The sequence below is a fragment of the Peromyscus leucopus genome, chromosome 15 (genome assembly GCF_004664715.2).
Source record: "Peromyscus leucopus breed LL Stock chromosome 15, UCI_PerLeu_2.1, whole genome shotgun sequence".
Lineage (NCBI taxonomy): Eukaryota > Metazoa > Chordata > Mammalia > Rodentia > Cricetidae > Peromyscus > Peromyscus leucopus.
The window spans coordinates 45,301,223-45,328,233 of record NC_051076.1 but is presented as its reverse complement, the minus strand read 5'-3'; the positions used below and the strand labels follow the sequence as shown (position 1 = coordinate 45,328,233).

The following is a 27,011-nucleotide window of genomic DNA, read 5'->3' as shown; positions in this document are numbered from 1 at the left end:
CTTAAGTTCCCCCTGTCTGTGTTTCTACCAGAGTTCTCTCAATGATGGACTATAACTTTTGTTAAAAAAAAAAAAAAAAAAAAAAAATTAAAGATTTATTTATTATGCATAGTGTTTTGTCTGCACGTATCCCTGCTGGCCATAAGAGGGCACCAGATCTCATTACAGATGGTTGTGAGCCACCATGTGGTTGCTGGGAATTGAACTCAGGACCTTTGGGAGAGCAAGCAGTGCTCTTAACCTCTGAGCCTGGACTATAACTTTTAAGATAAAATAAGTCCTTCCCTCTCCAAGTTGGTTTTGGTCATGGTGTTTATTTAACACTGCAACAGAAAGCACACAAGAACAAGTTCATCGAGGTGGGAAGGTCCACACTAACATAGGTAGCACCATTCCATGGGCTGGGTCCCAAATGAATGAAAAGGACAATTCAAATAGTTAGCATCTCTTTCTGCTTCCTAAATGTACTTCAACTGTGATGAGATGACTCCTGTTTCTGGGGCCAGGATTTCTCTGCTAGTTAAGTTTTTATTCTCTTTGTTGTTGTTGATTGTTTGTTTGGTCAACTTGACATAGCTATAATCATCTAAGAAGTGGAAATGTCAATTGTGAAAATGCCTCTATCATCTGGCCTGTGGGCAAGCCTGTGTGGACATTTTCTTGATTAATGACTGATGTGGAAGGTCCAGCCCAATAGGGATGGTGACACCCCTGGGCAGGTGGTCCTGGGTTATAGAAAAAAGCATGCTGAAAGAGCCACAGAGAACAAGCCACTAAGCAGCGCTCTTAGTTACCATGACTACTTCAGTTTCTGCCTCCCTGTACCTGACTGGAGTTCCTGCCCTCATTGCCTTCCCAGTGAGTAGGATTAGATGTTCAAGACAAACTCTTTCTTATGTGGTTGGTGTTGGACAGTGTCTTATCACAGCAACAGAAAGCACACTAGGACAGCCTTCCCATCATGACAGATCATATCCTCAGACGAGGACAGCCTTCCGATCATGACAGACCATATCCTCAGACAAGGACAGCCTTCCCATCATGACAGACTATATCTTCAACCTTGTGAGATAATATAAATCATCCCTATCTTAACTTACTCAGCTATTTGTCACAGTGATAAGAAAATATTAAAAAAAATATAACGTTCCTGAGTGTTCTCACTTACAGTCAAGAATTAAGACAATTATATTTTACAGGCATTTTTTAAGTTTTCACAGTGGTATGAGTTAACAAATTATTACTTTTAAAAATTTTTTCCTGTTTCTAGTATATATGACAAAAAACCTTGAATAAATAGAACAGTGTTTCAAAACAAACCAAAACAAACCCTAAAAAGTATTAATAAAGTCTACAAACAAACAAAAATCTTACAGGCATCTCTGTCCTAGAGAGCAAAAGATAAGGAATGTTTTGGCAAAGACTAAGTAAATAAGGAAACTCCAAAGTAAAAAACTCAGAAAGTAGTCTGTAGTCAGAGAAGACACTATCTACAAACCAATGAAGTCGAAGCTTTGCTTTCACCGTTTACTGAGCTTCTACAATAACAGGCAAAGCACAAATCCTGCTCAAAGTAGGGAATCTAAGAAGAATGTCTGTCTTCATACACTGGGACTCTCTATGGTTAAATTCATTGGAAGAGGAATTTAGAAACAAAATCATTCTCCTAATTTCCCTGCCCCAAGACTTTACTCCTACCCTGGCAACCAAAATATCTCAAAAAAGTATTAACACCTAGAACATCATGTGTATGTTAAAAACCTCAAAAGGAGAGTTTAAAGTCATAGTAGACTGGTGATGCTCTAGGTGCTGATCCCTGAAGTACTCCCACATTTACAAGAAGCTCAAAACTCAACAGGAAAAAAACTCTTTGAGAAATAAAGAATAATTCATAGGTTTAATCTAATTAGGATGGAGCAAAAAAGAACTCCATATACAAATACAGCAGATGAATTTTCAATGATCTTTAAAATAACCATAGCAGATTTTCTTCAGATGACTATCTCACCACTAACCCCTGACTTCTCAACAAAGGGAGGTAAGTGACAACGCGACATCACCTTCAACGAAGGAAGAAGGAAAGGAATGGGCGGTACACTGTTTTCCAGTGCAGGTGCACACCGCACTTCACACTGACTGCGATGGTTGAGAACAGGAACGATCATTGGTTAGATAGAAGTTTCAAAGGTTGCCCTGCCTGTTTTCATCCCCAGCAGTTACTGCCCAGGCCCAAGTAGTTTCCTTACATGTATGTGTGGAAGAACATTTAGTGACTGCAAGGGTACCCTCTACATATATATCTTTTGAGCGTTCTCTTGTGCAAGCTCTCCTCTTGGAAATAACTCTGCCTTTAAGAACTCCACCATGACCAGAACAACACTTTCCATCTATGCACTCTACTCTAAATAACTGTGTAGTCCCACCAATCTTCTCGCAATTACGCTGACAGAAGTAACACGTTCTTGACACTTCTATAATATTAGCTTCATTTTTGTAGGGGTGTTAAAAGTAAGAATGTAAAACGTTGAGCTGAGTTCTAGTTTTTGTTTCATTTATCAGTGAAGGGCTACAAGATAGAAGAATCCTTACTTTTATATAAAATGAAACAGAATCTATGCCAATTTGAACTATGGGCCACAGCCAGTACTATAATTGTGTCAAGGAGGTTTCCATTATGTATTAATTGCATGGTGAAGCCTCCAGCCGACTCAATCAGCAGAGGGGACATCAACTGCAATGAGTCATTAAACAATGAGAAAAATGTTTTGAATTTGAAAGAAAAAAATGGACACAATCTATCCTAAAAGTGTGGTCCATTTAACTGGCTTCAATGTAGTAAGGCTAATAAGAAAGGGGAAGAAGTTCATTTTGTTATCTCTTCAAACTATAAATATTAGACTTAACAGCATACTTAAATGCCATATAAAAAAATGAGTTGGAAGGAGCTTTAAAAGATCACTAAATTCGAAAATACAAAGAGCAAATTTTTAAAAATCCCAAGATCAAGTAAAAGGCAGCCTCATAGGAAATATAATCTATACCTTAAACAAGGAATTTATAAGTTGAGAAAAATACACATTGCTCTTAGACTCATAAAACACACCATACACACACACCGTACACACACACACACACACACACACACACACACACACACACACACGCACAGAGTGAATCAAATGCTGAATTTTAAGTCAAGTCTCTATTTTCCCATCCCTCCCCTTTCTTTTTTCATTTACAACACCAAATGTTTAGATTAAACCAGTACATTTACAGTATTAGCTACAAAATATAACAAACCCAGGTCTCTGAAGAATCCAAAAGTAGGTAAAAATTCTAGAAATACAAAAACAGAACTAAAGAAAAGAGCAGCCACATGCTATTTCACAGACTATCAATGATGGAAGAATATATTTGCATATTAATTAGAAGGTAGAAAGGAGACAGCATTCCCCCACAGGCTCCCTGTCACGTGATCTCCTGAGCACTAGGAACAAGGCCATTCTAGCCTTCCATTCAGGCTTTCTGTCCATTTATGTCACCCACCAATCCCCAGAAACACTTTCCACCCGGGATACAATCCCTCAAATGGCCACACACAGCTGGAATTTACTCAGGTAGGCTAGTCTCATTCTTGACCTCCTTTACACTCTCACCAGACTTACTCTGAGTCTCAACATGCTTGCAAGAGCCCCTCCTCAACCCCATCTCAATTCACTGGGACTCCATCTCTAGGTGCAAACCCAGGGCACCCCTAGCCCTTTCATCTCTTTGTAAACTCTTTTTTGACCTTCTGCAGCTGCTTGTAGGAGCCCCCCCTCTCACCACATCTTGATGTCTGCCCAATACCCCTAGCTCTTTCCCACAGCCCTTCCCAGCCTTTGGTCCTAGCCATTTCCATTCCTTTATACCACCCACCCAAATGTAGGAATTTCTATCAGGAACCCCACAGCCACCACACTTGCCTAGGATCTAAGAAGGACAACAGCAACCAAAGAACAGACCATACACCCAACAAGAAGCACCAAGAAACACCTCAAACATCACAATTCCAGCCGCCTAGACACAAGCACAAAAAGACAACGAACAGTAGAGACAATGTGCTTCCACCAGAAGCCAGTGAATCCTATTACAGTAGGCCCTGAGAGATACAAAATAGCTGAATCACAAACAAGGCTTTCAAAACAGCAAGTATAAATATGCTCAAGATTCTTGAAGATATAAATAAATCCTTTAATAAAGTCTGTAAAAACAGCTGAATGAAATGATGAAAACAATTCAAGACAGAAAAAGTAGAATTTAAGTAAGAAATAGAAATCACTAAAGAAAACCCAAGTGGAAAGAAAAGATTAGGATATTAAAGAAAAACCTCAGAAGTAAGTCTCACCAATAGATTACAAGAGATGAAAGAGAGAATCTTGAGTCTTGAAGACAATGTGGAAAAAATGTTTACCTCAGTCAAAGAAAATGTTAAATTGAAAAAAAAAAGCTCATAACATCCATAAATCTGGGACACTATAAAAAGATCAAATCTATGAATTATGAATATAGGGACAGAAGAAGAATAAGATCCAAGCCAAACACACAGAAAATATTTTTAACAAAAATTTCCCCAAACTAAGCCAGGCGGTGGTGGTGCACGTCTTTAATCCCAGCACTCGGGAGGCAGAGCCAGGCGGATCTCTGTGAGTTCGAGGCCAGCCTGGGCTACCAAGTGAGCTCCAGGAAAGGTGCAAAGCTACTCAGAGAAACCCTGTCTCAAAAAAAAAAAAAAGAATAAATAAATAAATAAATAAAATTTTAAAAAAATTTCCCCAAACTAACCAAGAAGGTGCCTATCAAAGTACAGAAATATATAGAATATACAGAATATCAAATAGACAGGACAAGAAATTTCCTCACAACACATAATAAACAAAACACTAAATGTACAGAAAATAGAAATGATATTAAAAGCTGCAACAGTAAAAAGGCCACATAACATAATGGAAGAACAAAGAATAACATCTGACTTCCCCATGGAGATTCTAAAAGCTCGAAGTCTCCACAAATACAAGAAAAGTGAAACCTGCATCTTATTTGACCACCATCAATTAAAGCTGCATATCAACAACAAAAAGTATACAAACTCATGGAAACAGAACTCACTATGGAAAGAAAAATGAGTCAAGACATAAATCAAGAAGAAAATTAAAAACTTTTTAGAACTGAATGAAAATTGTAACAGTGTAACAAAATTTATGGGACACAATGAAAGCAGTTCTAAGAGGCAAGTTCATAGCACTAAGTGCTTACGTAAAAAAAAATGGAGAGATCTCATATTAGTACGTAATATTACATCTGAAAGCTCTAGAACAAGAAGAAATAACACACAACAACAAGACAACAATAATCCAACTCTGGGCTGAAATCAATGAAATAGAAACAAACAAATGAAAAACAAGGAATTAATGAAAGTAACGCTTGTTTGAGAAAATCATTAACATTGATAAATTCCTAGTCAATTTAACTAAGACATAGTGAGAATAAGATAGAAATTAATAAAATTAGAGAGAAAAGGGGTACAATATAACAGATATCAAGGAAATCGGCAGAATCCTGAGAATATACTTTAAAAATCTGTACTCCATCAAACCGGAAATCCTCAAATAAGTGGATAAATTTATTGATCTACCAAAGTTAAATCCAGATCAAACAACTAGAGTGGTCAAGATTCTGAGACAGTATAAGAAAACCTAATACTATTATTCTGCTAAAAGAACATAGCAATAAAATGACTCTGTGGTGGTTTGAATGAGAATAGCCCCCACAGGCACCTATGTTTGAATTCTTGAACTCCGACCTTGCTGGAATAGGTGTGGCTTTGTTGAAGAAGGTGTGTCACTGAGAATGGACTAGGTCAAGCTCTTCTTTCTACCTCCATTTTATGGATGAGAAGTGAGCTCTTAGCTACTACAGCTTCAGAGTCATGCTTGCCTGCCAACTGACACCATGCTGTCAGCCATGATGGTCATAGACTAAGCCTCTGAAACTGTAAGCAAGCCCCCAGTTAAATGCTTACTTTAAAAGTAACGTTGGGCTGGGAGGCAGTGGTGCACGTCTTTAATCCCAGCACTTGGGAGGCATAGCCAGAACTCTGTGAGTTCGAGGCTAGCTTGGTCTACAGAGCAAGATCCAGGACAGGCGCCAAAACCACACAAAGAAACCCTGTCTCGAGAAAAAGAAAAAGAAAAAGAAAAAAAAAAAAAAGAAAGAAAAAAGTAACCTTGGATATGGTGTTTCATCGAAACAACGAATACAGCCTACTAATGACTTTCGACTATACCCGTAGAGCAGTGCCTCCATCAGCCATCACCAAAGACACTTCTCTTTGCAGTAAATAACTAACATGGAGACCCACAACTGGACAATGTGTAGAGAGTGAGACTTTGTAACACTAAGTCACAAATGGGGTGTCTTTATCACACCTGTCCCCTTGGAGTTCAAAAATGATGTATGTGGAATGAGGTATGGAAAGATTACATGAGGCTATGCAATGGGTGATTCCAAGGAACTTGTCTTGCATACACATTTCTAATACACATATAACTCAGAGAGACCATTGCAGCAAACACAGGGTTTGCACAGGTTCAAGCCAGAAGGGGTCCCAATGCTGAGAGGGGGAAGTGGACATGGACTCCCACCCCTAAACAAGAAGCTATCTGCAATTGATACATAATGGCAAAGGAAAAATTAGTTTTATCCAATGGCGTATAGCTGGGTATACTAACCACACGAGGGTAGGCCCCATGCTTAGGAGTAGAATGGTCTTTTTGTATACTTTTTGGCTCATTTTGTTTTTTTAGACATTCTGTCTTACTGGTCTTTTGTTTGTACATTCTGGTTTCCATTTTTGTATGGGTTTTTTGTTTGTTGTAGAGAGACAGACAGACAGACACGCCCACCCACCATGGCACTTGGTGGGTGACGGGCAGAACCTGGAAGCGTTTGAGGAGAGAAAAAGCAAAATCAGACAATAGTATATAAGGTAAATTTTTTACAATAAAGAAAATGTAGTGCCATGGGAGGGTTTGGAGAGAAGAAAGGGAAGGGGAAGTGATTTAATTATATTATAATCTCAAAAAAAAAAATTTAAACTTACATAGCAACACCAGCAGTGTCTTACAAGGAACAAGTTTATCAAATTATTTAAAGACTATAAATTTAAAAAAAAAAAAAACAACTATAAGTTAGTGTTGATGGCGCACACCGGTAATCCCAGTACTCAAGAGGTAGAAGAGGCTGCTCTTTGTTCGAAGCCAGCCTGGTCTACAGAGAGAGTTCCAGAACAGCCAAGGCTAAACAGAGAAACCCTGTCTCAAAAAAAAAAAAATAAAATAAAATAAAAAATAAAAATAAAAAAAAAAAAACAGAAAAAAAAAGTATAAATTACTTACTTTAGATCCTGTAGAAGGTCTTTTGCATTAAGCATAGTTATTAAAGAAGTGGTAGCTGCAGGGATAATAATAATAGGTGTTCGTGATCCTGTAAAGGAAAATTTTAAAGGTTAAAAAAAATAATTACATTATTATTGAAAGGAATTACTTTCTGTATTAAAATAATTTTAAATTTATAACCTTAATTCTTTCATGCCAAAATATTTTAAAATAAATTTAAAATTTAAATTTGCAATAATGGCAAAAATATTTAATAAGCCACCCATGTGGCTTATTTCCTGCCAAGTAAAGATATCAATCAGATACACCCAATATTGGTACACAAGCATATTAGACCTGGTTTTGAAACCTATTTCACCTACATTTACCTCCTAAAATAAATCAAAGACACAATCATACCATACCTTTCTTCTGATTTGGGGGTGGTCTTGCTTGAGAAACTGTAAACAGAAAAAACAAAAATCACAGTTGTTATAAAAACAAACAAACATTATTTCCAAATTACAAAGGAAGCTTAAACATTATTGATATTCACATGATTGGTGGTAAATCACAAGACATTCCACATTTTACACCTCTGCTTTTTACAAATATTAAAATGCTGTAGCATTACTCAACAATTTAGTATAAGAAATGAATAATAGAAGAATAAATACATTAATTAAAAAAGAAACAAATAAATATAAGTTTAATTATCTAGTTCATGGGTGCCTGGATCTGATAGTTTTATATAGTTTTATAATACACCGATTAACTTATAAATGTAAAAGCTGAGTACTAAAAGAACATTTAACACAGTAGATTCAGGAAAGGAAAACTGAGAAAAGAGAAAGAAGTTACTGGGGATTAAGATCTGAAATAGTTTTTAAATTCTTTTCTCTCTTTAAATGATTTTTGGTTAGAGAAAGACTATTAAAAGCAGTGAGTTAACTATCTCTGAAAATCTATTTAATCTATAATGTCTGTAAAGGACTTCATTAGTGGTAATTGTGGTTGCATTATAAAACACAAAGTATTTCTGGTTTTATTATTCTGTATGTAGCAGCAAAGAAATATTTGTTAGCAGATGGCATTAACTTAATTCATGATTTATACAAGAGAATAGTGCTTCGTATTCAGTTTCACTATTTACCTACACAACATCTTCTGAAATGCTTTGTGTCACATGGAATCTAGTAGGTTTAATTTTAAAATTTATTCTGCATGATGCTATGAAGGAGAACACAAGGCAGTGAGCACTTAACAAGACCATGGAACTTCACAGGAAAATGAAAGAATAGACCGTAACATTTAAAAAGCAAATCATTTAGGAGAGTAGAAAGATCTCGGGATAGACTGAGGAATGTGGTAATAGAATCCAATGTACTGTAATTACATGAGAACCACCTGGAAAGGGGAGGGGAGGAGATGGGAGGGAAGAGGTGCTAACACAAGTAAACTGAAGTCAGTGGGGCTCTAAGAGGAAATGCAAAAGAAACTACCTGAAAACTATCTAGCCAATACAGTTATTCCACATGGAATTGTAGGTTAGCAACTCCAAAACCATTACTTATGTGTAACAGAATTAAACTAGTGAATGATGGGTAGTAAGGAAAACACTCAAATTCCATGTAAGATTTAGAAACAGTTGCCAGCTGTAAGTGAATCACAAGAGTATAAACATTTTTTAAATACAATGCATTCTTTAGGGAGCAAGATGCTACATCCTAACAAACTCTTCATACTCCACATAGTTATTTTGTTGTTACAATAGAGTACACTGTATGATCTTTCCAATATTACAGAGATTGGCTCTCACACACACATTTTGTAATCATTTCATTTTTCCTCTTCCTAAGGAAATATATACAAGCTTTCTTGACTAATTTCTAGCACCACAAATAAATCTGAGTAGCTAGATCATATTATCTGGTATATAATACAATCTTAGGAAATAACATTCGGTGGAGGATAAACTGATGATATTTTAAACAGAAATATGGGCACAAAAGAGAGGGACATGAGGGAGGGAATCTATCTCAATGTCATTTCAGTCAGATTTCTTTCATTTCTACTAAGGAAATCTACACATAGACCCAGAATTGTAAAGCAACATTTACTAAAATAAGGGCTCAGGAGACCAACTACAAGAAAAAGAAATGTTTTCAGAGCTCACACATGTAAGTAAAGTTCAAAAGTTTAGATCAAATAACTACAAAAAAAGTAATAATAGGCTCCTCAGAAGCACCAAAGCAGGGACATTGTGAAACTCATGTTAATAAACTTAATTAAACAAAAACTTAGTGGGCACAGTAAGAATTCTATGTGGTATACTGATCAATTTCCAGAATTAATATTGTGAAAACAGCTACACAATCAAAAGTAATCTAGTTTCAATTCGATTCTCATCAAAATTCTAATGATTTTTTATAGAACTAAAGAAAAAAGAAACCCTAAATTTCACATGGAAATATAAAAGCCCTTGACTAACCATAGAAATTATGATCAAAAATAACAATTACCTGGTTTCAAATTATAATACAAAGTCATAGTAACAGCAACTATATGCTACCAACACAAAAACAAACATATGTAGAGAAAAGGAACAGAATGGAGGAATCAGAAATAAACCCACACAGTTATATCTACCTAATTTGACAAAGGTATAAAAAAAACATACATTGGAGAAGATAAGTCTCTTTAAAAAAAAAAAGTGCTAGGAAATATCCACGTGTAGTCCCCTACTTTCACCCTATATATCCCATCCCCCCCTCCCCAACCCCCCTCCCCCGCCAAAAAAAAAAACCTCAAAATGAATTGAAGACCTTAAGGGAAGATATAAAACTCAGGAAAATATTAAGGGCTCAGGCACAGGAAAGCTTGGAAACCGATCTCAGCTGGTAAATGGACTACATAAAATGAAAGGCTTCTGCACAGCAATGAGGACAGCAGAAGGAATGGCCTATAAAATGGGAAACCTTTGTCAGCTGCATACTGGACAGGGATTAATATCTCCACTCTATAAAGACACGTAATGATGGGTTGGAGAGATAGCTCAGTAGTTAAGAGCACCCTCTGCTCTTCCAGAGGACCCAGGTTCAATTCCCAGCATCCACATGACAGTTCACAACTGTCTTTACCTCCAGTTCCAGGGGATCTGACAGCCTCACACAGACATACATGCCGTGAAACACCAATGGTAGGTAGGTAGGTAGGTAGGTAGGTAGGTAGGTAGGTAGGTAGGTAGACAGACAGACAGATAGATAGATAGATAGATAGAGACAGACATGATAGAGATAGATAGATAGACAGACAGACAGATATGAATAAATGAAAAATTAAAAGTGTATTGGGGAAGTAACTAATAAAATATACAAGTGTAACTATCGTAATCTCACATGAGCATATTAAATAAACACACTGGAGCTCATTTACTTAAGAAGAATTCTAAATTATACACAAACAATTTAAAGCTAGAAGAAGGCTGGGTACAGTGATGCACATCTTTAAACCCTGTAGTTAGAAAGAAGAATCTCTGAGAGTTCAAGGACCGCGTGGTCTACCCAGTGAGTTTCACAGCTAGGGTTACGCAGCAAGAACCTATCACAATAAATGAATGAATGAATAAATAAATAAATAAGTTCTAAGGTAGAAAAGTTGAATATGGTTGGTGATGCATTAAAACGGTGAGATAAAGGCAAATGATTTAAGGAGATGCCAGTGGAGTTATGACTTACCTAAGACTTTTTCTCAATGCACTAGAGAACACATGACCAGTGTTAGCTAGCTATTTTCCAAAATTTCTTAAAGATCTGAAATTCTTAGTTAAACACTTTAAAAGGTGACATATATCTAGGGATTTTTCTGGTACAATATTACTAATATTTGACAAAGATAAGTTAAAAAATAAATTTAATTGCTCAGAAATGGAATTCCATCCTTTAGGTCCCTAATCCAAGTGGAGACTAAGTAGTTCATTCCACATTTCCAAATGATCCAAACCCCACCTAAAAAAATACTACAATTCTATGTTGTCCCCATCTATTATATTAAAACTGTCAGGTGTGTTTGGGGTATTCATGTTTTTTCCCCCCAGATTTAAAAAATAGTAAAGACATGTCAAATATTAAACAATAATTCCTTCAAGTTGGGAAATATCATTTAACTAATATTTCTATAGAACAAAAGCTTCACAAAAATAATTAGGACAAATAAAGACTCCAAGTTATAAACATCTACTGAACTGGTTCTTAAGGCCAATCTAGTAATGAAATCTACATTTCTTTCAGAATGGTGGGTAAGGCTTGTGGGTATATGGATGTCAATTAATGATGCCAAATGTAATAGGGTATATGGATGTCAAATATTAATGATGCCAAATGTAATAAAGCATGCCTACAGTACCAGTACTAGGAAAGCTAATGCAGGCAGAAGAGTTTGAAGCAAGACTCTATCTCAAATCAACAATAAGCAAGAGAGTAAATGGCAAGGCATGATGGTGTGTGCTTCCTATGCCAGCACTTGAGACAGAAAGATTAAGAGTTCAAGGTCAACCTCAGCTACATATTGAATTTAAGGCTGGTCTAGGCTACAGAATACCCTGACCCCCCCCCCCAAAAAAAAAGGGCAGAAATCTCACATGTATGGGCAAGGGAATATCTGAGATATTATAGATTAGACCTAATTCCTTCTATTAGTTAAATCTTCAGTGTTCTTGTAGAGCACATAAAAAAGCACAGGATATTAAGAGGTGAAATTTTCACAACCTGGTATTTCACATATGATTGTCACGTTAAATAGAGCACAACCCTCTTTTCATAATTAACCTGTTCCTCTGAAAAATACCCTAGAAAAGGCCAAACAAGATGGCTGGCTTTGCAGAACAACCTAAGTTCGATCCCCAGAACTCACACAATAAAAAGAGAAAAACAACTCCCCTAAAATTGTCCTATGACTTATGTATGTGCTCTGTGGAATGCACAGTGTGCACACATGCATACTCACAGACATACTGTTTAAAAAAAAAAAAAACTGGCAAAGGCAATCTAAGGGAGAAATGGTCTATTTTGGCTTACAGTTCCAAACAGATACAGCCCATTAGGGCAAGGAGGACACAGCAGGAGGCAAGAGAGGCATGGAGGAGAAAGCAAGTCAGTTGGTCACACTGCATCCACACTCAGTAGGTACACAGTGAACATGAAGGAGGGCCAGGATATCAAGCCTCAGGGCCCACCCCTTAGTGCCTTTCCTCAACTTATGAAGGTTCCACAACTCTCCCAAATAGCATCATCCTCTGTTGGGAAACAACTATTTCAAATACATGAGACTATTAGGACATTTCACATTCAAACCCCAACACCCTTCACGTCCATTTCTACACACACCACACTTGGGTAAAGTGACTTATTACATATCAGCAACTTCCTTCTATACCTTTGTTTAGTATACTCATTTTGGAAAACTATGAGTTCATACTAATTCACAGAATACAAAAATGGATGAGAATCTCAAGGTGATTTTTGTTTTGTCTTGTTTTACCTCTTTTGTAATTTCTGAATTTCTGATGTGATCACCATTAGACTGACAAACCAAAACTTCCTATCCTCCCCTTCCAAAGAAGTGACACAACTAGGACGGACATGGACTTCCTGAAAGCACACTATTCTTCAGACCCAGAGTCACCTCTCACTCCTACTTCACTTTTTTTCTTCTTCCTACATAGCGCTCTTTAGCTTCTCCTAATTCTGGCAAAGATTACACAGAAATGGTTATAAATACATCAATCAGCAAAAATTGTTTTTTTGATACCAAGAAGAAGAAATAAACTCTAAAATAACTTCAAAAGTACCCTTCCTTACCCACTATTTCAAAAAATGATTGTGGAACTCCTAAGTGCTCACCAACACATGCTAATCTTCTGTAGGAAAAAAGAATCTACATTTGCATAAAATATCATGAATTTGAGCTCGAAAGATGGCTCAATCATTAAAAGCTAGGTTCACAACCAAATATATCATGAATCTAAAATGAAAAATTGCTAAGTAAAGGAATACATATGTAAACAGCCTTGGGAACAAATCTTAACCAAAATAAAAACAATTATCTTAAAAATGTTCTATAACTCTTCACCTAAAAGAAATTACTCAAACAAATGTCCTTATAGTGTAAGTTTACATGTTACTGTTATATACTGTCCCATTGCTATGGGATGGTCTATATGTCAAATTACTCTGATTGGTCAATAAATAAAACACTGATTGGCCAGTGGCCAGGCAGGAAGTATAGGCGGGACTAACAGAAAGGAGAATTGAGAGAACAGGAAGGTGGAGGGAGACACTGCCAGCCACTGCCATGACAAGTAGCATGTGAAGACATCAGTGAGCCACGAGTCACGTGGCAAGGTATAGATTTATAGAAATGGATTAATTTAAGCTATAAGAACAGTTAGCAAGAAGCCTGCCACGGCCATACAGTTTGTAAGCAATATAAGTCTCTGTGTTTACTTGGTTGGGTCTGAGCGGCTGTGGGACTGGCAGTAGACAAAGATTTGTCCTGACTGTGGGCAAGGCAGGAAAACTCTAGCTACATCCCATCACTTATTTTACTGATGATTTCTGTAACGGTTGATCTCAAATCACCTAAGAGACAAGCATTCAGTTATATCTGAAAGACTGTTTAGATTGTGCTAGCCTCTAGAAATGTCTGTAAGAGATTAGCTAAATCACATTAACTGAGGAGAGAAGCCCCTCCCTGAATGTAGACAGCACTATTTCAGGCACTAGATCCTATACACCATGAAAAAGAGAAAGCTAACCGAGCACACTATTCACCCGCCTCTCCTTCCTGCATGGGGGCAACGTGATCATCTTCCTGAAGGTCCTGCCACAGAAACTTATGATGATGAACTGTACCTCTGCCTTCCTTAAGTTACTTTTGCCAAAAATAAGTAATCAAAATTTTAACTCAAATTGAGGAAAAGATAGTACAGTAAATAATACTAAAATTCTAGACTTCAAAGATTCTGCAAACTATTCATTTTAACTAACTTCTTTAAGTTTTTCTGCTGAGAATATAAAGAATAATGATGCTGGCAAAGTTTATTAAGTATTTTGTGTATATTACCACAGTTTAAGATCTGCTTAAGGAATACTGATGATTAATTTGAAGAAAAATGGTCTTTCAGTATATTTTAAGTGAGACAATGATTTCTTCAGATTACTACACATCAAAAACATTCATTTTTATGACCAAATAGAAAAAAAAATAAATTTTTATATTTTTACCTGGTCTAGGTACAGGCTGGGCTGCAGGAGTTTGAGTCTTACGGGCAGATGCACCTTCCTTTAAAAGATAAAAATTGATGCATGACATCAAAGTTCGTTTACATAGCAATCAACCATTTTAAAGAGATCCGATATTGCTCTCCCATTCAGTCATTTGGCCAAGGCCTTTAAGTTCAAAAAATAAAATATTTAAGAGGCTGATACAGGAAGACTGTTGCATGTTTGAGAACAGCTTGTACTATATAGTGAGTTCTAGGCCATTCTGAGCTACATGAGACCCTGTCTTAAAAAGACCCCTGACCCTAAAACAAAACAAAACAAACAAAAAACAAAAAACAACAACAACAAAACTACCACTGCAGCAGCCAGAGCAGACCTGCAAGCCATGCCTTGTCTTCCATGATGAACTAGACCCAAAAATCATGAGGCAAAACAAACAAGTAAACAAAGACCTAGTTATCTTTTATACTATTTTTAGCAAGGTATATTAATGAAGGTTTTAATGCTAATTTACACTGTTACCAAGTATTACTCTTTTTTTTTTTTTTTTTTTTTAGACTTTCTTTGTTTTTTTTTGAACTCATTGTAGCCAGCTGCTGAACTCACAGAGACCGCTGCTTGTCCCAATGCTGGATTAAAGCGTCCCACCGCCCGGCCAAGTAATACTCTTAATGATTTAATTGTGGAAAAAAATACTAATATTTTCACAGCTACTTGACTTTTTTGTAACTTTTGAAATTTATTTTTAATGAAGTGCTGGGGATCAAGCTTAAGGCCTTGCTCACGCCAGACAGTCTGTTTATGACTAAGACACACTCTAGTCTACCTATTTAAAGTTAACTCAAACCTTTTTCCTCTAAAAGTGCAAAAATGGGTAAATGATACATAATCTCATGTTAGAAAGATATAATGATACTTTTTGGTTCATCTTAAAAGCAGGTAACTATTTCAAATAATTGAATGTCTTTAATATAGCCAGGGAAAACGGGCCAATATTATGGCTTGGCAGGTAGGGGTGGCTTGCTACTTCTGACAGCCTGATATCAATCCCCATAACCCACTTGGTGGAAGGAGAGACTCTTGTAGTGTTTTTACCTCCACATGCATTGCCCCACACACACAAATAATAAATGTAAAAAATCTAAATATTCAAAAAAAATTTACAAAAAGGAGTTGTTATATTTAAACTACAAGCAAATAATCTTTAAAAACTAAATATTAAAATATACTAAACTTTGAAGTATACTAAGGAAGACACTTATGAGACACTTTAATTAATAAGATATCTGCCTTTTGTGCAACAGTTTCTATTATTCACAACAATTTTTACACAATTTTCTTTACAGAAAGCTTCAAACGTAATTTAAGCTTCAAAGCTATTGCTGCATAGAGCCTTTATCCTCACTGTATTCAACAGAAGAGAATTTGACAAGTACCAAAATCAGTTATAGTTCCATAACCCAAATCACTATTATCACAAGAAACATTTAAAAATTACTAAATGTTGATTAAAAATTGAGATTTTACATGAAAAATAATTTAGAATTGCAAAATATTCCATAGCACTTTTAAAAGCTAACAAGGGAACACCTTCACTGTTAGTATAATGGTGCTCCTAGCCTTCAGTTACAATGCCATAGAAACCATTATTTTTTAGAAAAAAGAAATAAAAAAAACAACAGCTACAGTGTTTATTAGCAAAAAAACCCTTGGGGTCCAAAGCCCTGAAAGATGCCAACTTATCTTTCCGGAATACACTCTCTTCTAGGCAGTTAGTGGACATACTCTATCTAGAAGTTACTGTGAGAGCTGACTTCACTAATGTATTCATTTTGTGAAAATCTGTGAAGCTTATTTATCATAAGAGTATCATCTTCTAAATAATTATATTCACATAAAAACTAAAATGTAACATAATATGAGCTATCAGTAAAGTGAAATGTTTAGTAGCCTAAGTTAGGAAATTTTCTGATATATTTATCTCTAAGATCATCTTCAGAGACTTGTTTCATCCCTCTTTGGAATTCCACTGCCTAGAACACAGTAGGCACCAATTACTGGTCAACTCAATGTATAGTGGCTTTTTTCTTTCTTTTTTCTCTCTTTCTTTCTTTCTTTCTTTCTTTCTTTCTTTTTTTTTTTTTGTTGTTTTTTGGGGTTTTTTTGTTTGATAGTTTTTTGGGTTTTTTTGTTTTTCGAGACAGAGTTTCTCTGTGTAGCTTTGCGCCTTTCCTAGATCTCGCTCTGTAGACCAGGCTGGCCTCGAACTCAAGAGATCCACCCGCCTCTGCCTCCCGAGTGCTGGGATTAAAGATGTGCGCCACCACCACCCGGCTGGCTTTTTTTCTTTAAATCAAAATAGATTAGGCAAAAGACTAGAACTTGGAAGCAACAGAAACAAAACAAAATATCTTTCTGTCCATCACAAATAACCTATAGGAATTTGTCTACTTTTAATAAATTCAAACCTTGATCCTTTTAAATATTATTAATGCTTTCTGTTTGCACAATGGGCAATCCTTGCTTAATGAAGTAATCATTCCCTGGTTACAGAAAATAAGTCCCATTCCTTGGTCACTGAAAAAAGGCATACATTATAAACTAGGTCAACAAAAGTCCTTTCCTGGGATTACTTCTTACAAATAAGAGCTAGCTGATAAGATTTCTAACCATAAGGCTGAACTATGAGGGATGCCTAGAACAGTGATATCCTTTGATTCAAGAAGATAACTTACTAGCATAAAAGACAGAGTACAAATAAAGTATAAATAAATACATATAAAAGGAATACAGTTCTCTTTGTTAACATCTATTACCTTGTCCTACTGGCATTCAAGTTCTACTTTTCCTCTAGTAATTCGTCATAACATGAATCATTTTAAACTCCCTCATCTCACTCTGCGTACTATACACACATCTTTTAGCCTCAACTCGTAGGATCAAATTTCTGTGAGCTGCAAAAGAAAGATTTATTTGTTGTCTTTTTCAGTTTATACAAATTGAGTTGTCTAAATCACTGCAGTACAATTTTGGTTAATTTGATGCCACACACAGTTACACAGTGTGACACAACAGTACTTTATCAACAAGACAAAACTCAAAGCTCCTTACTGTGTCATTCATTGGGAGTCACTTCCAGGCCTCCTAGCAAGTGCCCAGTTTAAAAAGCAGTTATACTTGGATCTCCGTTCTTCTGAAACTGCGTAAGAGATCTGAGAAATGGCAAAACACAATTCTACCATTCTCTACCATGAAGATGAAAAGGTGAAATATTTTCAAAGTTATATATAGCTGTGTGTCTGACATGAATTAATAAGAACTGTAATTTGGCAGTAACACTAAATAGACTGTCAATACTATTGTTGTTGGTTTTGGGTATTTTTAAAGATATTAAGACTGCTAGAAACAGTCGTAAAAAGAAAGTTATCAGCAGAAACAACCAAAGGAGCTGACAAACGGCTAAGTGGAGAGGAAACTTGCTTTCTCTTGTAGGGGAAATCTAGCATTACAGCTAGCTGCATTGAGACATGAGCTATTTTGGGAAAGTTAAAATAACTCAGTTATACAGAAGGAAAAACAGTGACAGAGCTGCATTTCCAAGATATAAGAAAGAAAACAAAGCAAGGTATGTTCTTTACAAGTAACTCTTCATTGTTTTATTTTAGTGAATGAGATAATCTAAGATCTTCTGGCACTGGGAAATGAATATCTGCTACTTAAACAAGTAGGCAAAAGTATGTGTCAGGTGTGGTAGCACACATCTGTCATGCTAGTAACTGGGAAGGCAAGGCTAGGACGCCGGGAACTCCCTGGCTAGAAATACTCTAAACGTACAATAGTTACTGAAGTTGGTTTTAATAGCTTTATTTACATGAACCTGAAATACTGAAAAGTCTTAATGAAGAAAACAAAGAACATATCTAAAGACACATTTATATTCTACAAATGATAGCAAATAATGTTTTTAAAATTCTGTTCACTTGGGACTACAGAAATGGTTCAACAGTTAAGACCATACACTGCTCTTACAGAAGACACAATTCAGTGTCCAGAACCTACTTCAGGAGCTCACAACTGTCTATGTCACCAGCTCCAGGAGGATCCAATGTCTCTGGCCTCCAAGGTCACCTGCACTCATATGTAAATACACACAAACATACATAATTTTAAAATAATAAAAAATAAACTAGCATAAAGTTATTATACTACTGAATGCTTTTATCTTTATCAAAGCAAGCTACTGCTATGAAGTTTGGCTTTAAAAACTAGACTTCTTAAACATAACAACACTTAAACATTTGAATTTTAAGCACACTATTTTGTTGCTGTTTTGAAAGAAACTGATGTACAACAGGAAACTGGGATTGAAGATGTGCTCAGTGAGTGGCAGACACCATTCCTAGCAGATGAACTATCCTGTATTCAATCCCCACTGTGTACTGTGGGGAGCACACCCCACACAGCCACACTGGGGAAAATATTTTTTTTTTAAAAAAAACATATGTACTCAGTGTTTGTCAACACCATCACAGTTAACATGATTAAAAAGCATAGCATTTTCCTCTCTGTTAACATGCAAATAAAGGGCTCTCAATTCTGAAAGGATCAAAAAAACTTTTTTCATGTCCAGGACATAACTAAGTACTTGAATGCCCAGGGCATATTTTTGTTCTTGCCCAACCTCAAAGCAAATGATGAAAGTGGTACTGTGTCTATTTCATAGGTGAAACTATTAAACTAAAAATACAAGTAACTTGTCCCAGGTCACATCACTAAGTACAAAACAAATGATCTGTTTTTATCCTAAAGTGTGTGCCTCTAACTGCTTTAAGTCACTGCCTCCCCTTTAAAGCCTTCCAGGGCAATCTTGACTTTTCTCTTTCATTTGCCCTTCTCCCATAAGCAAATGTTCCATCTCCGTAACCTTTTACCACTTTTCTTCAATGGAATATTGGGAATTCTAACCAGAGGAACAAGGAGGAAAAAGAAGGCATCCAAGAAAGGAAGCAGTACGTAGTTTTCAGATCGCAAAGTTTACACATAGAAAAACTTACACATAGTTTAAACACAGAAAAGGCTGCAAAGGTGGCTCCTTCAGTGAAATGTTTGTTGCACAAGCTTAGTGACCCAAGTTCAGATCCCAGCACCCGTGGTAAAAGCCAGGTGTGGTAATACAGGTCTTAATTCTAGCACTAGGAAGGAGAAGACAGGAAGAAGATGCCTGGAGGTCACCAACCAGTCACCAAAGCTTGACCTCTAGCAGCCATGTGTATACACATACCTGCAGACACAATTACATGCATATACATATGGGGGGTGAGGGTGGAGAGAAAGAGAGAGAGAAGGAAAGAGTGCATAAGCACAAACGAGCATGTTCACACCCAATAGCAAGTGAGCTCATACTAGGCAACACACATCAAAGTAAACCTCAGCAATTCCACACATGAAAATATTATTATGAACACATTCCACAGTGCTCTAGGTGACAAAAATCAACACACACACACACACACACACACACACACACACACACACACACACGCTGTGCTTCTATGCTAATAGTAAAAAGTCTGAAAAATAAATGAAAAAAACAATTCTACTAATAATACTATTAAAGTAATGATGGTTAGGAACTAACTTTAGCCAAGGTGGTACAGCTTTGGGTCAATAAAATTTATAACATTCCTGAAAGGATATAAATAAAAATATGCCTCTGTTTCTGGACTTTTAGAGTTACTATATTAGGATTTGCATACTACTGCCTGAAATCACATAGATATTCAATTATTACTATTAAACTCCCAATGGTTTTTGCAGGAATAGAGCAACCTACCGTAAAATTCACATAAAATCGTAAATAACTTCAAATAACTAATCTTGGAAAGAAGACACAAACTATAAAACTCAAACTTCCAAATTCAATACTTACTACAAAGCTATAGCAATTAAAACAATACATTACTGAGATCAAGACAGATAATATAGATTGGTGGAGTAGGAAATAAACTCTCCCATTTGACAAGAGTGCCAAAATCATCTGAGAAAGGAATCTTCAAAGAATGGTGCTGCAAAAACTGGTATTAACATGTAAAAGAATGAATATCCACCAGTACCTTATACTATATACAAATACCAATTTATATAAGATCACAAGGCCATATTTGACAGTTAAGGGTATATAATGAGAGAAAAGTTTATATGGAATCTGGCATTGACATATTGATATGAAACAAAAGATAGAGTGGATAACACTGTTTATGATAAAACAGATTACCTCAAAATGAAAAACAGCACTAATGGCATAGCTGAAAATATAACTCATAGAATGGGAGGAAGTTTTTTTCAAGTCATTTATCTCATTAAAAATTAATGTCCAGAACATAAAGAAAATCCTTTCATTTTAGCACAAACAACAAAAAACAAAAGACTCAATTCAAAAAAGGTGTCTTCAACAGAAAATTCTCTAGAGCATATATATGAATAACCAATAAGCACATGAAAATATGTAAAACACCACTAGTCTTTTGAGAAATGAGATACCATGTCAAACTCAATAGAACAGTTACATGACATTAAAAAAGGGAAGCGGAGGAGCTGTAGAAATGGCTCAGCTGAGAAGAACACATAGTGCTGTAAAGAGGATCTGAACTCAGTACCTAGCATGAATATTAGGCAGCTTACAATGCCTATAATTCTAGCTATAGGCATCTATATTCACACTTACATAACCCAAACGTACATAGACATACATACACATAACTTTTAAAATAAAATGAAACTTAAAAAGATAAGCACAACACAAATAAAAAATCAGAACCCTCAGTGCAAGGTTGGCATGAGTGTAAAACAACTACGACAGTGGTTGAAGACATTCAAGACAGAATAACCATCCATACCAACAATTCTAGTCATGGGTACCTACCAAAAAGAACTGAAGATTGGGATTTGAATAGATACGTGGGCCCTTACGCTTGGAGCAATAGTATTTGAACAATAACTAAAGTGAGAACCCATTAACAACTCTAACAGATGAATGGATAAACAAAATGAGACACACAATTTCTTCTACTCAGTTTGAAAAAAGAAAATAAAACTCTCAAACACAATATAATGTTGATGAAAACTGAAAATATAATGCTAAATGAATTAAATAAAACACAGAAAAACAAGTATTCTATGACTTCACATATATGAGGTACCCAAAATAGTCCAGTTTGGAGACAAAAGGCAGATTAGTCATTAGTAGGGTCTGAGTGCAAGAGGGAATGGTAGAATTATTGGCTAATAAGTATACACACTTTTTTTTCTGAAATGGAAAACTCAAGAGTATTAGTGACAGTTGCACATTTTAAATGTTGAGATGGTACCACTGAATTGTGAACTTAGAAATGGATAAAATGGCATATGTTACAGATATTTTATGATTAAAAGAAAAGAATAAGCATAAGTTACTAGGAACATGCCAAGATGGCAAAATTCAAGTATCCTCCGTGACACTAGAATTGGGCAAAGTCAAGGAAACAAAGAATAAACAATACTGAAAGCATCAGTCATAAAGAGACCATAGGAAAGTGGAATAATCTAGACATATACAAAAGTCAAACACCAAAATGAGGTCAGTCCACTGAGCTTGAGGTGTGAGAGAAACTAACATTCTTCTCCACATTAGCCAGCTAGTTCTGCTTAAAGAAACCAAAAGTCGTCAGTTCTATGCCTAGAACAAGCCCAATTGGTGGTTCTTTCAAGCCTTCAGTTAGCAGGTTTAGTGTGAAAGTGATGCCTAGTCACCACTGAAAAAGAAATTCACTCTGACATCCTCCATACCTCAGAATGCTATGACCAGTTACCTCCTTGAAAATAAAAATATCTGAGAAAATGCTTCTCTTGGAGTAACAAATATAAATTGTGGAGCCTAGGCATACCCAACTATAGTCCCTGAGGAAGCTACACACCAATATACTGAGAATAAAGAGTGGCAGGAGGTTCACATTGCAAAGAGCTTCAAGGTGCACAGTGGCCCTGATTTCTCTGGCAAGAGGTAAGATAATGATAGAGACTGAGAGCCCTGAGCCACAAGTCAGGAGGCAGCTCAGGGTGGCAACAGACATGCTCAGAACCGAAAGCTCTAGAATGATGGTTAATGGGACACTCCCCAGAGCCTCACTCCTCCCTAACGGTTTCCAAATTAGAAAGCACTGAGAAAGTTTTCTAGTACTAGAGTTGCCTCTCCCACACAAGAGCAAACTCAGGAGATAGCGCTGCATTAGATGTTAGACACACAAAGGGACACAAATCTCAGAGCATTCTCCAACAAATGAAAATCGGTTTGGCCTACAGACTGCAAAGCCAAAGGTGCTCGGCAGTGTGGTCCCTGATATTCAAGAATGAGAAAAGTCACTAAAGTGATTGCAGCACTGTCTGTTAAGCAATGTTCCAGCATTCTGAGCACAGCACAAGTGCAGGACTGAAACAGTCACCAACTTCCAATAACAATCCCTTCTACTAGCAATATCTTCTTCTAAAATACTGAAAAAGAAAATGCTACAATACAGTGTTTCATGATTGAGACTTTTACTTGTCTTGCGTTCAATTTCATATATTCTATAAAGTTTTAATTCTAAAAACAGCCAAAGTTATTTTTATTTTTCATCTTGTGTTAACTGTGCTCATGGATTTTTTCTTTAGTGGGGTCAGTTTTTTGGATTTCATTTTTTTCCTATCTCTTCTCAACATTCACCTATCTTGTTTCTCCTTATATTTAGCCCAGGCTCTTCACCTCTTCTTTTCTGTCCCCTTTATAATATTTGACTTCATACCTTACTCTATATGATCACTTACTCCCATAGTCACTGATGGTATAAGAGTCAACATTAATCAACTTATTAATAAAATGTATTTCTAGAGAATAAGGACATGGCTCAATGGATAAAGAGCTTGCTGCTCAAACATTGAGAATCGGTGTTTGAATCCCCAAATCCTATGTAAAGACAGATGCAGTAGTTTCTATCTATAATCCCAACGTTACTTTGGCAAAATATAGAAGTCAATATAAAAAAGGAAATTATAAAAAAAAAATGTCATTTAGAGTGAGAGAGTGAGAGAGAGAGAGAGAGAGAGAGAGAGAGAGAGAGAGAGAGAGAGAGAGAGAGAAGGATGGAAGGATGGAAAGATGGAGGGAAGAGGAAACTTGAAATCACTACATTAAACTTAGAAAGACAAAGTGCATTTTAACTCATACACAAAATCTGAATAAAAGTGAAAATGAGGCTACACAGAGGGAGGAAAAGACCTAAATTTCATATGCTATATACACAGACACGGGAGGGAGGAAGGAAGGGAGGGAGGGATGGATGGAGGGAGGAGGGAGGGAGGGATCCTAGAACTTGAGAGACAAAGCAGGAGGTACAGTTCAAGATTATACTGGATCACAGGAGACTGAAAACACAAATCCAGAGAGACTGTGACAGTGTGTGTATATGTGATTGAAACGATAATGCAATTACATCCTTTTCCCTTTTCTCCCATCTAAGCACTCCCATAAACCCCTCGTTGCTTTCTTTCAAATTCATGTCCTTTTTCACTAACTATTCTTACAAACATATATGTACACACTTTTAAAAAAAGTCCAACTATAAATTATATAAAGTAAACTCTCTGAGGGTTGTCTGCTTAAAGAATGATTTCTCCTGTTCTCACAGTGTAAATGTGTAAATGTACTCATCTGTGACGAACATATGACCCACATTTCTTCCTGGAGTGTGCATACACAGAGAGATAACAGCAATCAGTATGGAATCTTGGTGGCTGTCAGGACGACTACATATATACACATGACCAGCAAGGTCATTCAGCACCAAACAAAAGAGCAGAGATTCTCTAAATAGATGAGCTTTTCCATTTTCTTACTGTTCTTTTTAAAGAACAAGTTTTACTTCTCAGTATGGGGTCCTACAAAATATCCTTATAATATAATGAATTTGTGTTTTTTATATATGCTGATTTGAGGAAACTTTAAAACACTGAAGAATCTGGGAAGTGGTGGCAATCGCCTTTAACCTCAGAAGAGGCAGACAAATCTCTGAGTTCAAGGCCAGCCTAGTCTACAGAGTGAGCTCCAGAGAAACCCTGTCTTGAAAAAAATTTAAACAAACAAAATAAAAAACCTGAAGACATTAAAAAATGGAAAGATTTCCCATATTCATAGATCAGCAGAATACTGAGATACATACCAGACACACAGACACACACAGACAGACAGACAGACACACACACACACACACACACACACACACACACACAGAGCCAATATGTGCAATGCTACTTGCTGAATATCCCTAATTGAAAATACTCTAAAACCTGAATCTTAAAGAAATTTTCAGCCTGACTTCTTGTGACAAGTCAGTCAAAGTACAGGTATACTAAAAACATTTAAAACTACGCCCAGCATATGTTACATACATAAAGCATGTCTGAAAATGAGTAAGTTTCATGTTTAAGATTGAATGATCATGATTTCCAGGAAATCACAATATGCTCAGAAAACATTGAAAAACTGAAAACACTTTAAGTCTACTGTTATAAGCAATTACAGATAAAAACATGAGTGAAAGACATCAAAATGTAGCAGTACTGATTTAGCACATTAAATGAAGTCAGGAAGCAACATTTAATCATATCTCAGATGAGTCAGTAGCTGGCTTTTTGAACTTGCCTTCAGATGTGATTACCTCTAGATGCAACCTGACCCACTAAATATTATTAACAAACCACACATGGTGGTGCACATGTCTAATTCCAGTGCTTGGGAGGCAGAGGCAGGCAAATCTCTGTGAATTCAAGGTCAGCCTATCTACACAGTGAGAGCCACAGCAACAAAGAATGACCCTGTCTCAAAAAACAAAAAATTATGAACTACTGTGACTTTCCATAGAATGGATTTCTTCCCTCAAATTACTGAGGGCCTGAGATGTCACCCAATCCCTTTCTTGGAAGACAAACATTTCATACTAATAACAATCACGATTTATGAATAATAAGTGATATAATCATCAAATACTTTGGTTTAAAGTATATAAGTTGACATTTTATACAATCTTTCTTTAAAAAAAAAAAAAGTGGGGAGTGGGGCTGGAGAGATGGCTTAGTGGTTAAGAGTATTGACTGCTCTTCCAGAGGTCCTGAGTTCAATTCCAAGAACCACATGGTGGCTCACAACCATCTGTAATGAGATCAGATTTCTTATTCTGGTGTATATATAAATACATGAATAAATAAATCGTTTTAAATAAAAGTTGGTGCTGAGGGCATGTCATAATGATTGGACAACAACCACCTTACTCACTGAGCCATCGCCACAGTCCAACACCATAACTGTAACTGGAAAAAGACACATGAAACTGAAACTGCTAACTCACTGAGATAACAGAGACCGTGAAAGCAAAATCATGTGTCTGCCAAATCACTGAAAATTTTAAATGATTATACTCTTTTAGGTTAATAGTTTACGAATCATGTTTATACTTTATTAATTATATGAATTAAAATAAAAGTGCTGATAAATAGTTCTGAAAGAGACATGTATATTTAACTTTGCTTTCAAGTCAAAAGAAATTCTTAACAAGAGTTTCTGCTACCCAACTTAATGAAAACTGAAGGAGAAAATAAAGCAGGCAAACACTGACACTTGTGGTCACTCTGAGATTGCTAATTTACAATTAAGCTAACACATGCTTTCTAAATTCAAAGAATAATAAAACAGTTCATATAACTAGTGGACTTCAAAAGGAAAAATATATTAATAGGTAATTTTTTTAAAAGGGCAATACTATTTACAAACATAAAGTAACCAAAAATATGACATCTGTCTACATCTTTCATACAATGAAAAAGTCTGTATTTTTAAAAAGTCAAGAGGTATAAACTGCAAGTAAATATTATTGTGCACATTAGGGAACATCAGTAAAACTAACCCTGATCCCTAGATAACTATGTCAAATAGTAATTTTCAAATAAAAATGGTGAAAATTATACCTGTTTTAAAAATCTAGCACTACAAAGAAAAAGTATTTAGTTCTTGTCATGAGCTGAAATAAGTGTAACATATAGGGGCCATGTAAAGCACAAACAAAAGGGAAAAAACAATGTAGACAAGAGTGGACTTATGTCTCCCTTCTCCTATTCAACAGCAATAGCTCAGTGTTCTCCAGCCATTTCTTGTCAAACTTTTTTAAAATCAAAGACAAATAATTGAATTTATACATAATAATAAACAGATAATTCCCACAGTTACTGCTAGTTTATATCATGTAAATCA

General features: G+C 36.0%; 1 protein-coding gene across 2 annotated transcripts in view; it reads right to left on the bottom strand.

Annotated features, from left to right (window-relative positions):
• Cdc73 (cell division cycle 73) overlaps window positions 1-27,011 on the bottom strand; it is a 112,258-nt gene that overhangs the window by 19,117 nt on the left and 66,130 nt on the right. For both annotated transcript variants that reach the window (XM_037211342.1, XM_028884611.2), the window contains exons 11-13: window positions 14,699-14,756; window positions 7,841-7,876; window positions 7,437-7,524 (exon numbers count right to left, since the gene is read on the bottom strand). In XM_037211342.1, the coding sequence (XP_037067237.1) occupies window positions 7,437-7,524; window positions 7,841-7,876; window positions 14,699-14,756 (182 nt within the window). The remainder of the gene's footprint in view (window positions 1-7,436; window positions 7,525-7,840; window positions 7,877-14,698; window positions 14,757-27,011) is intronic.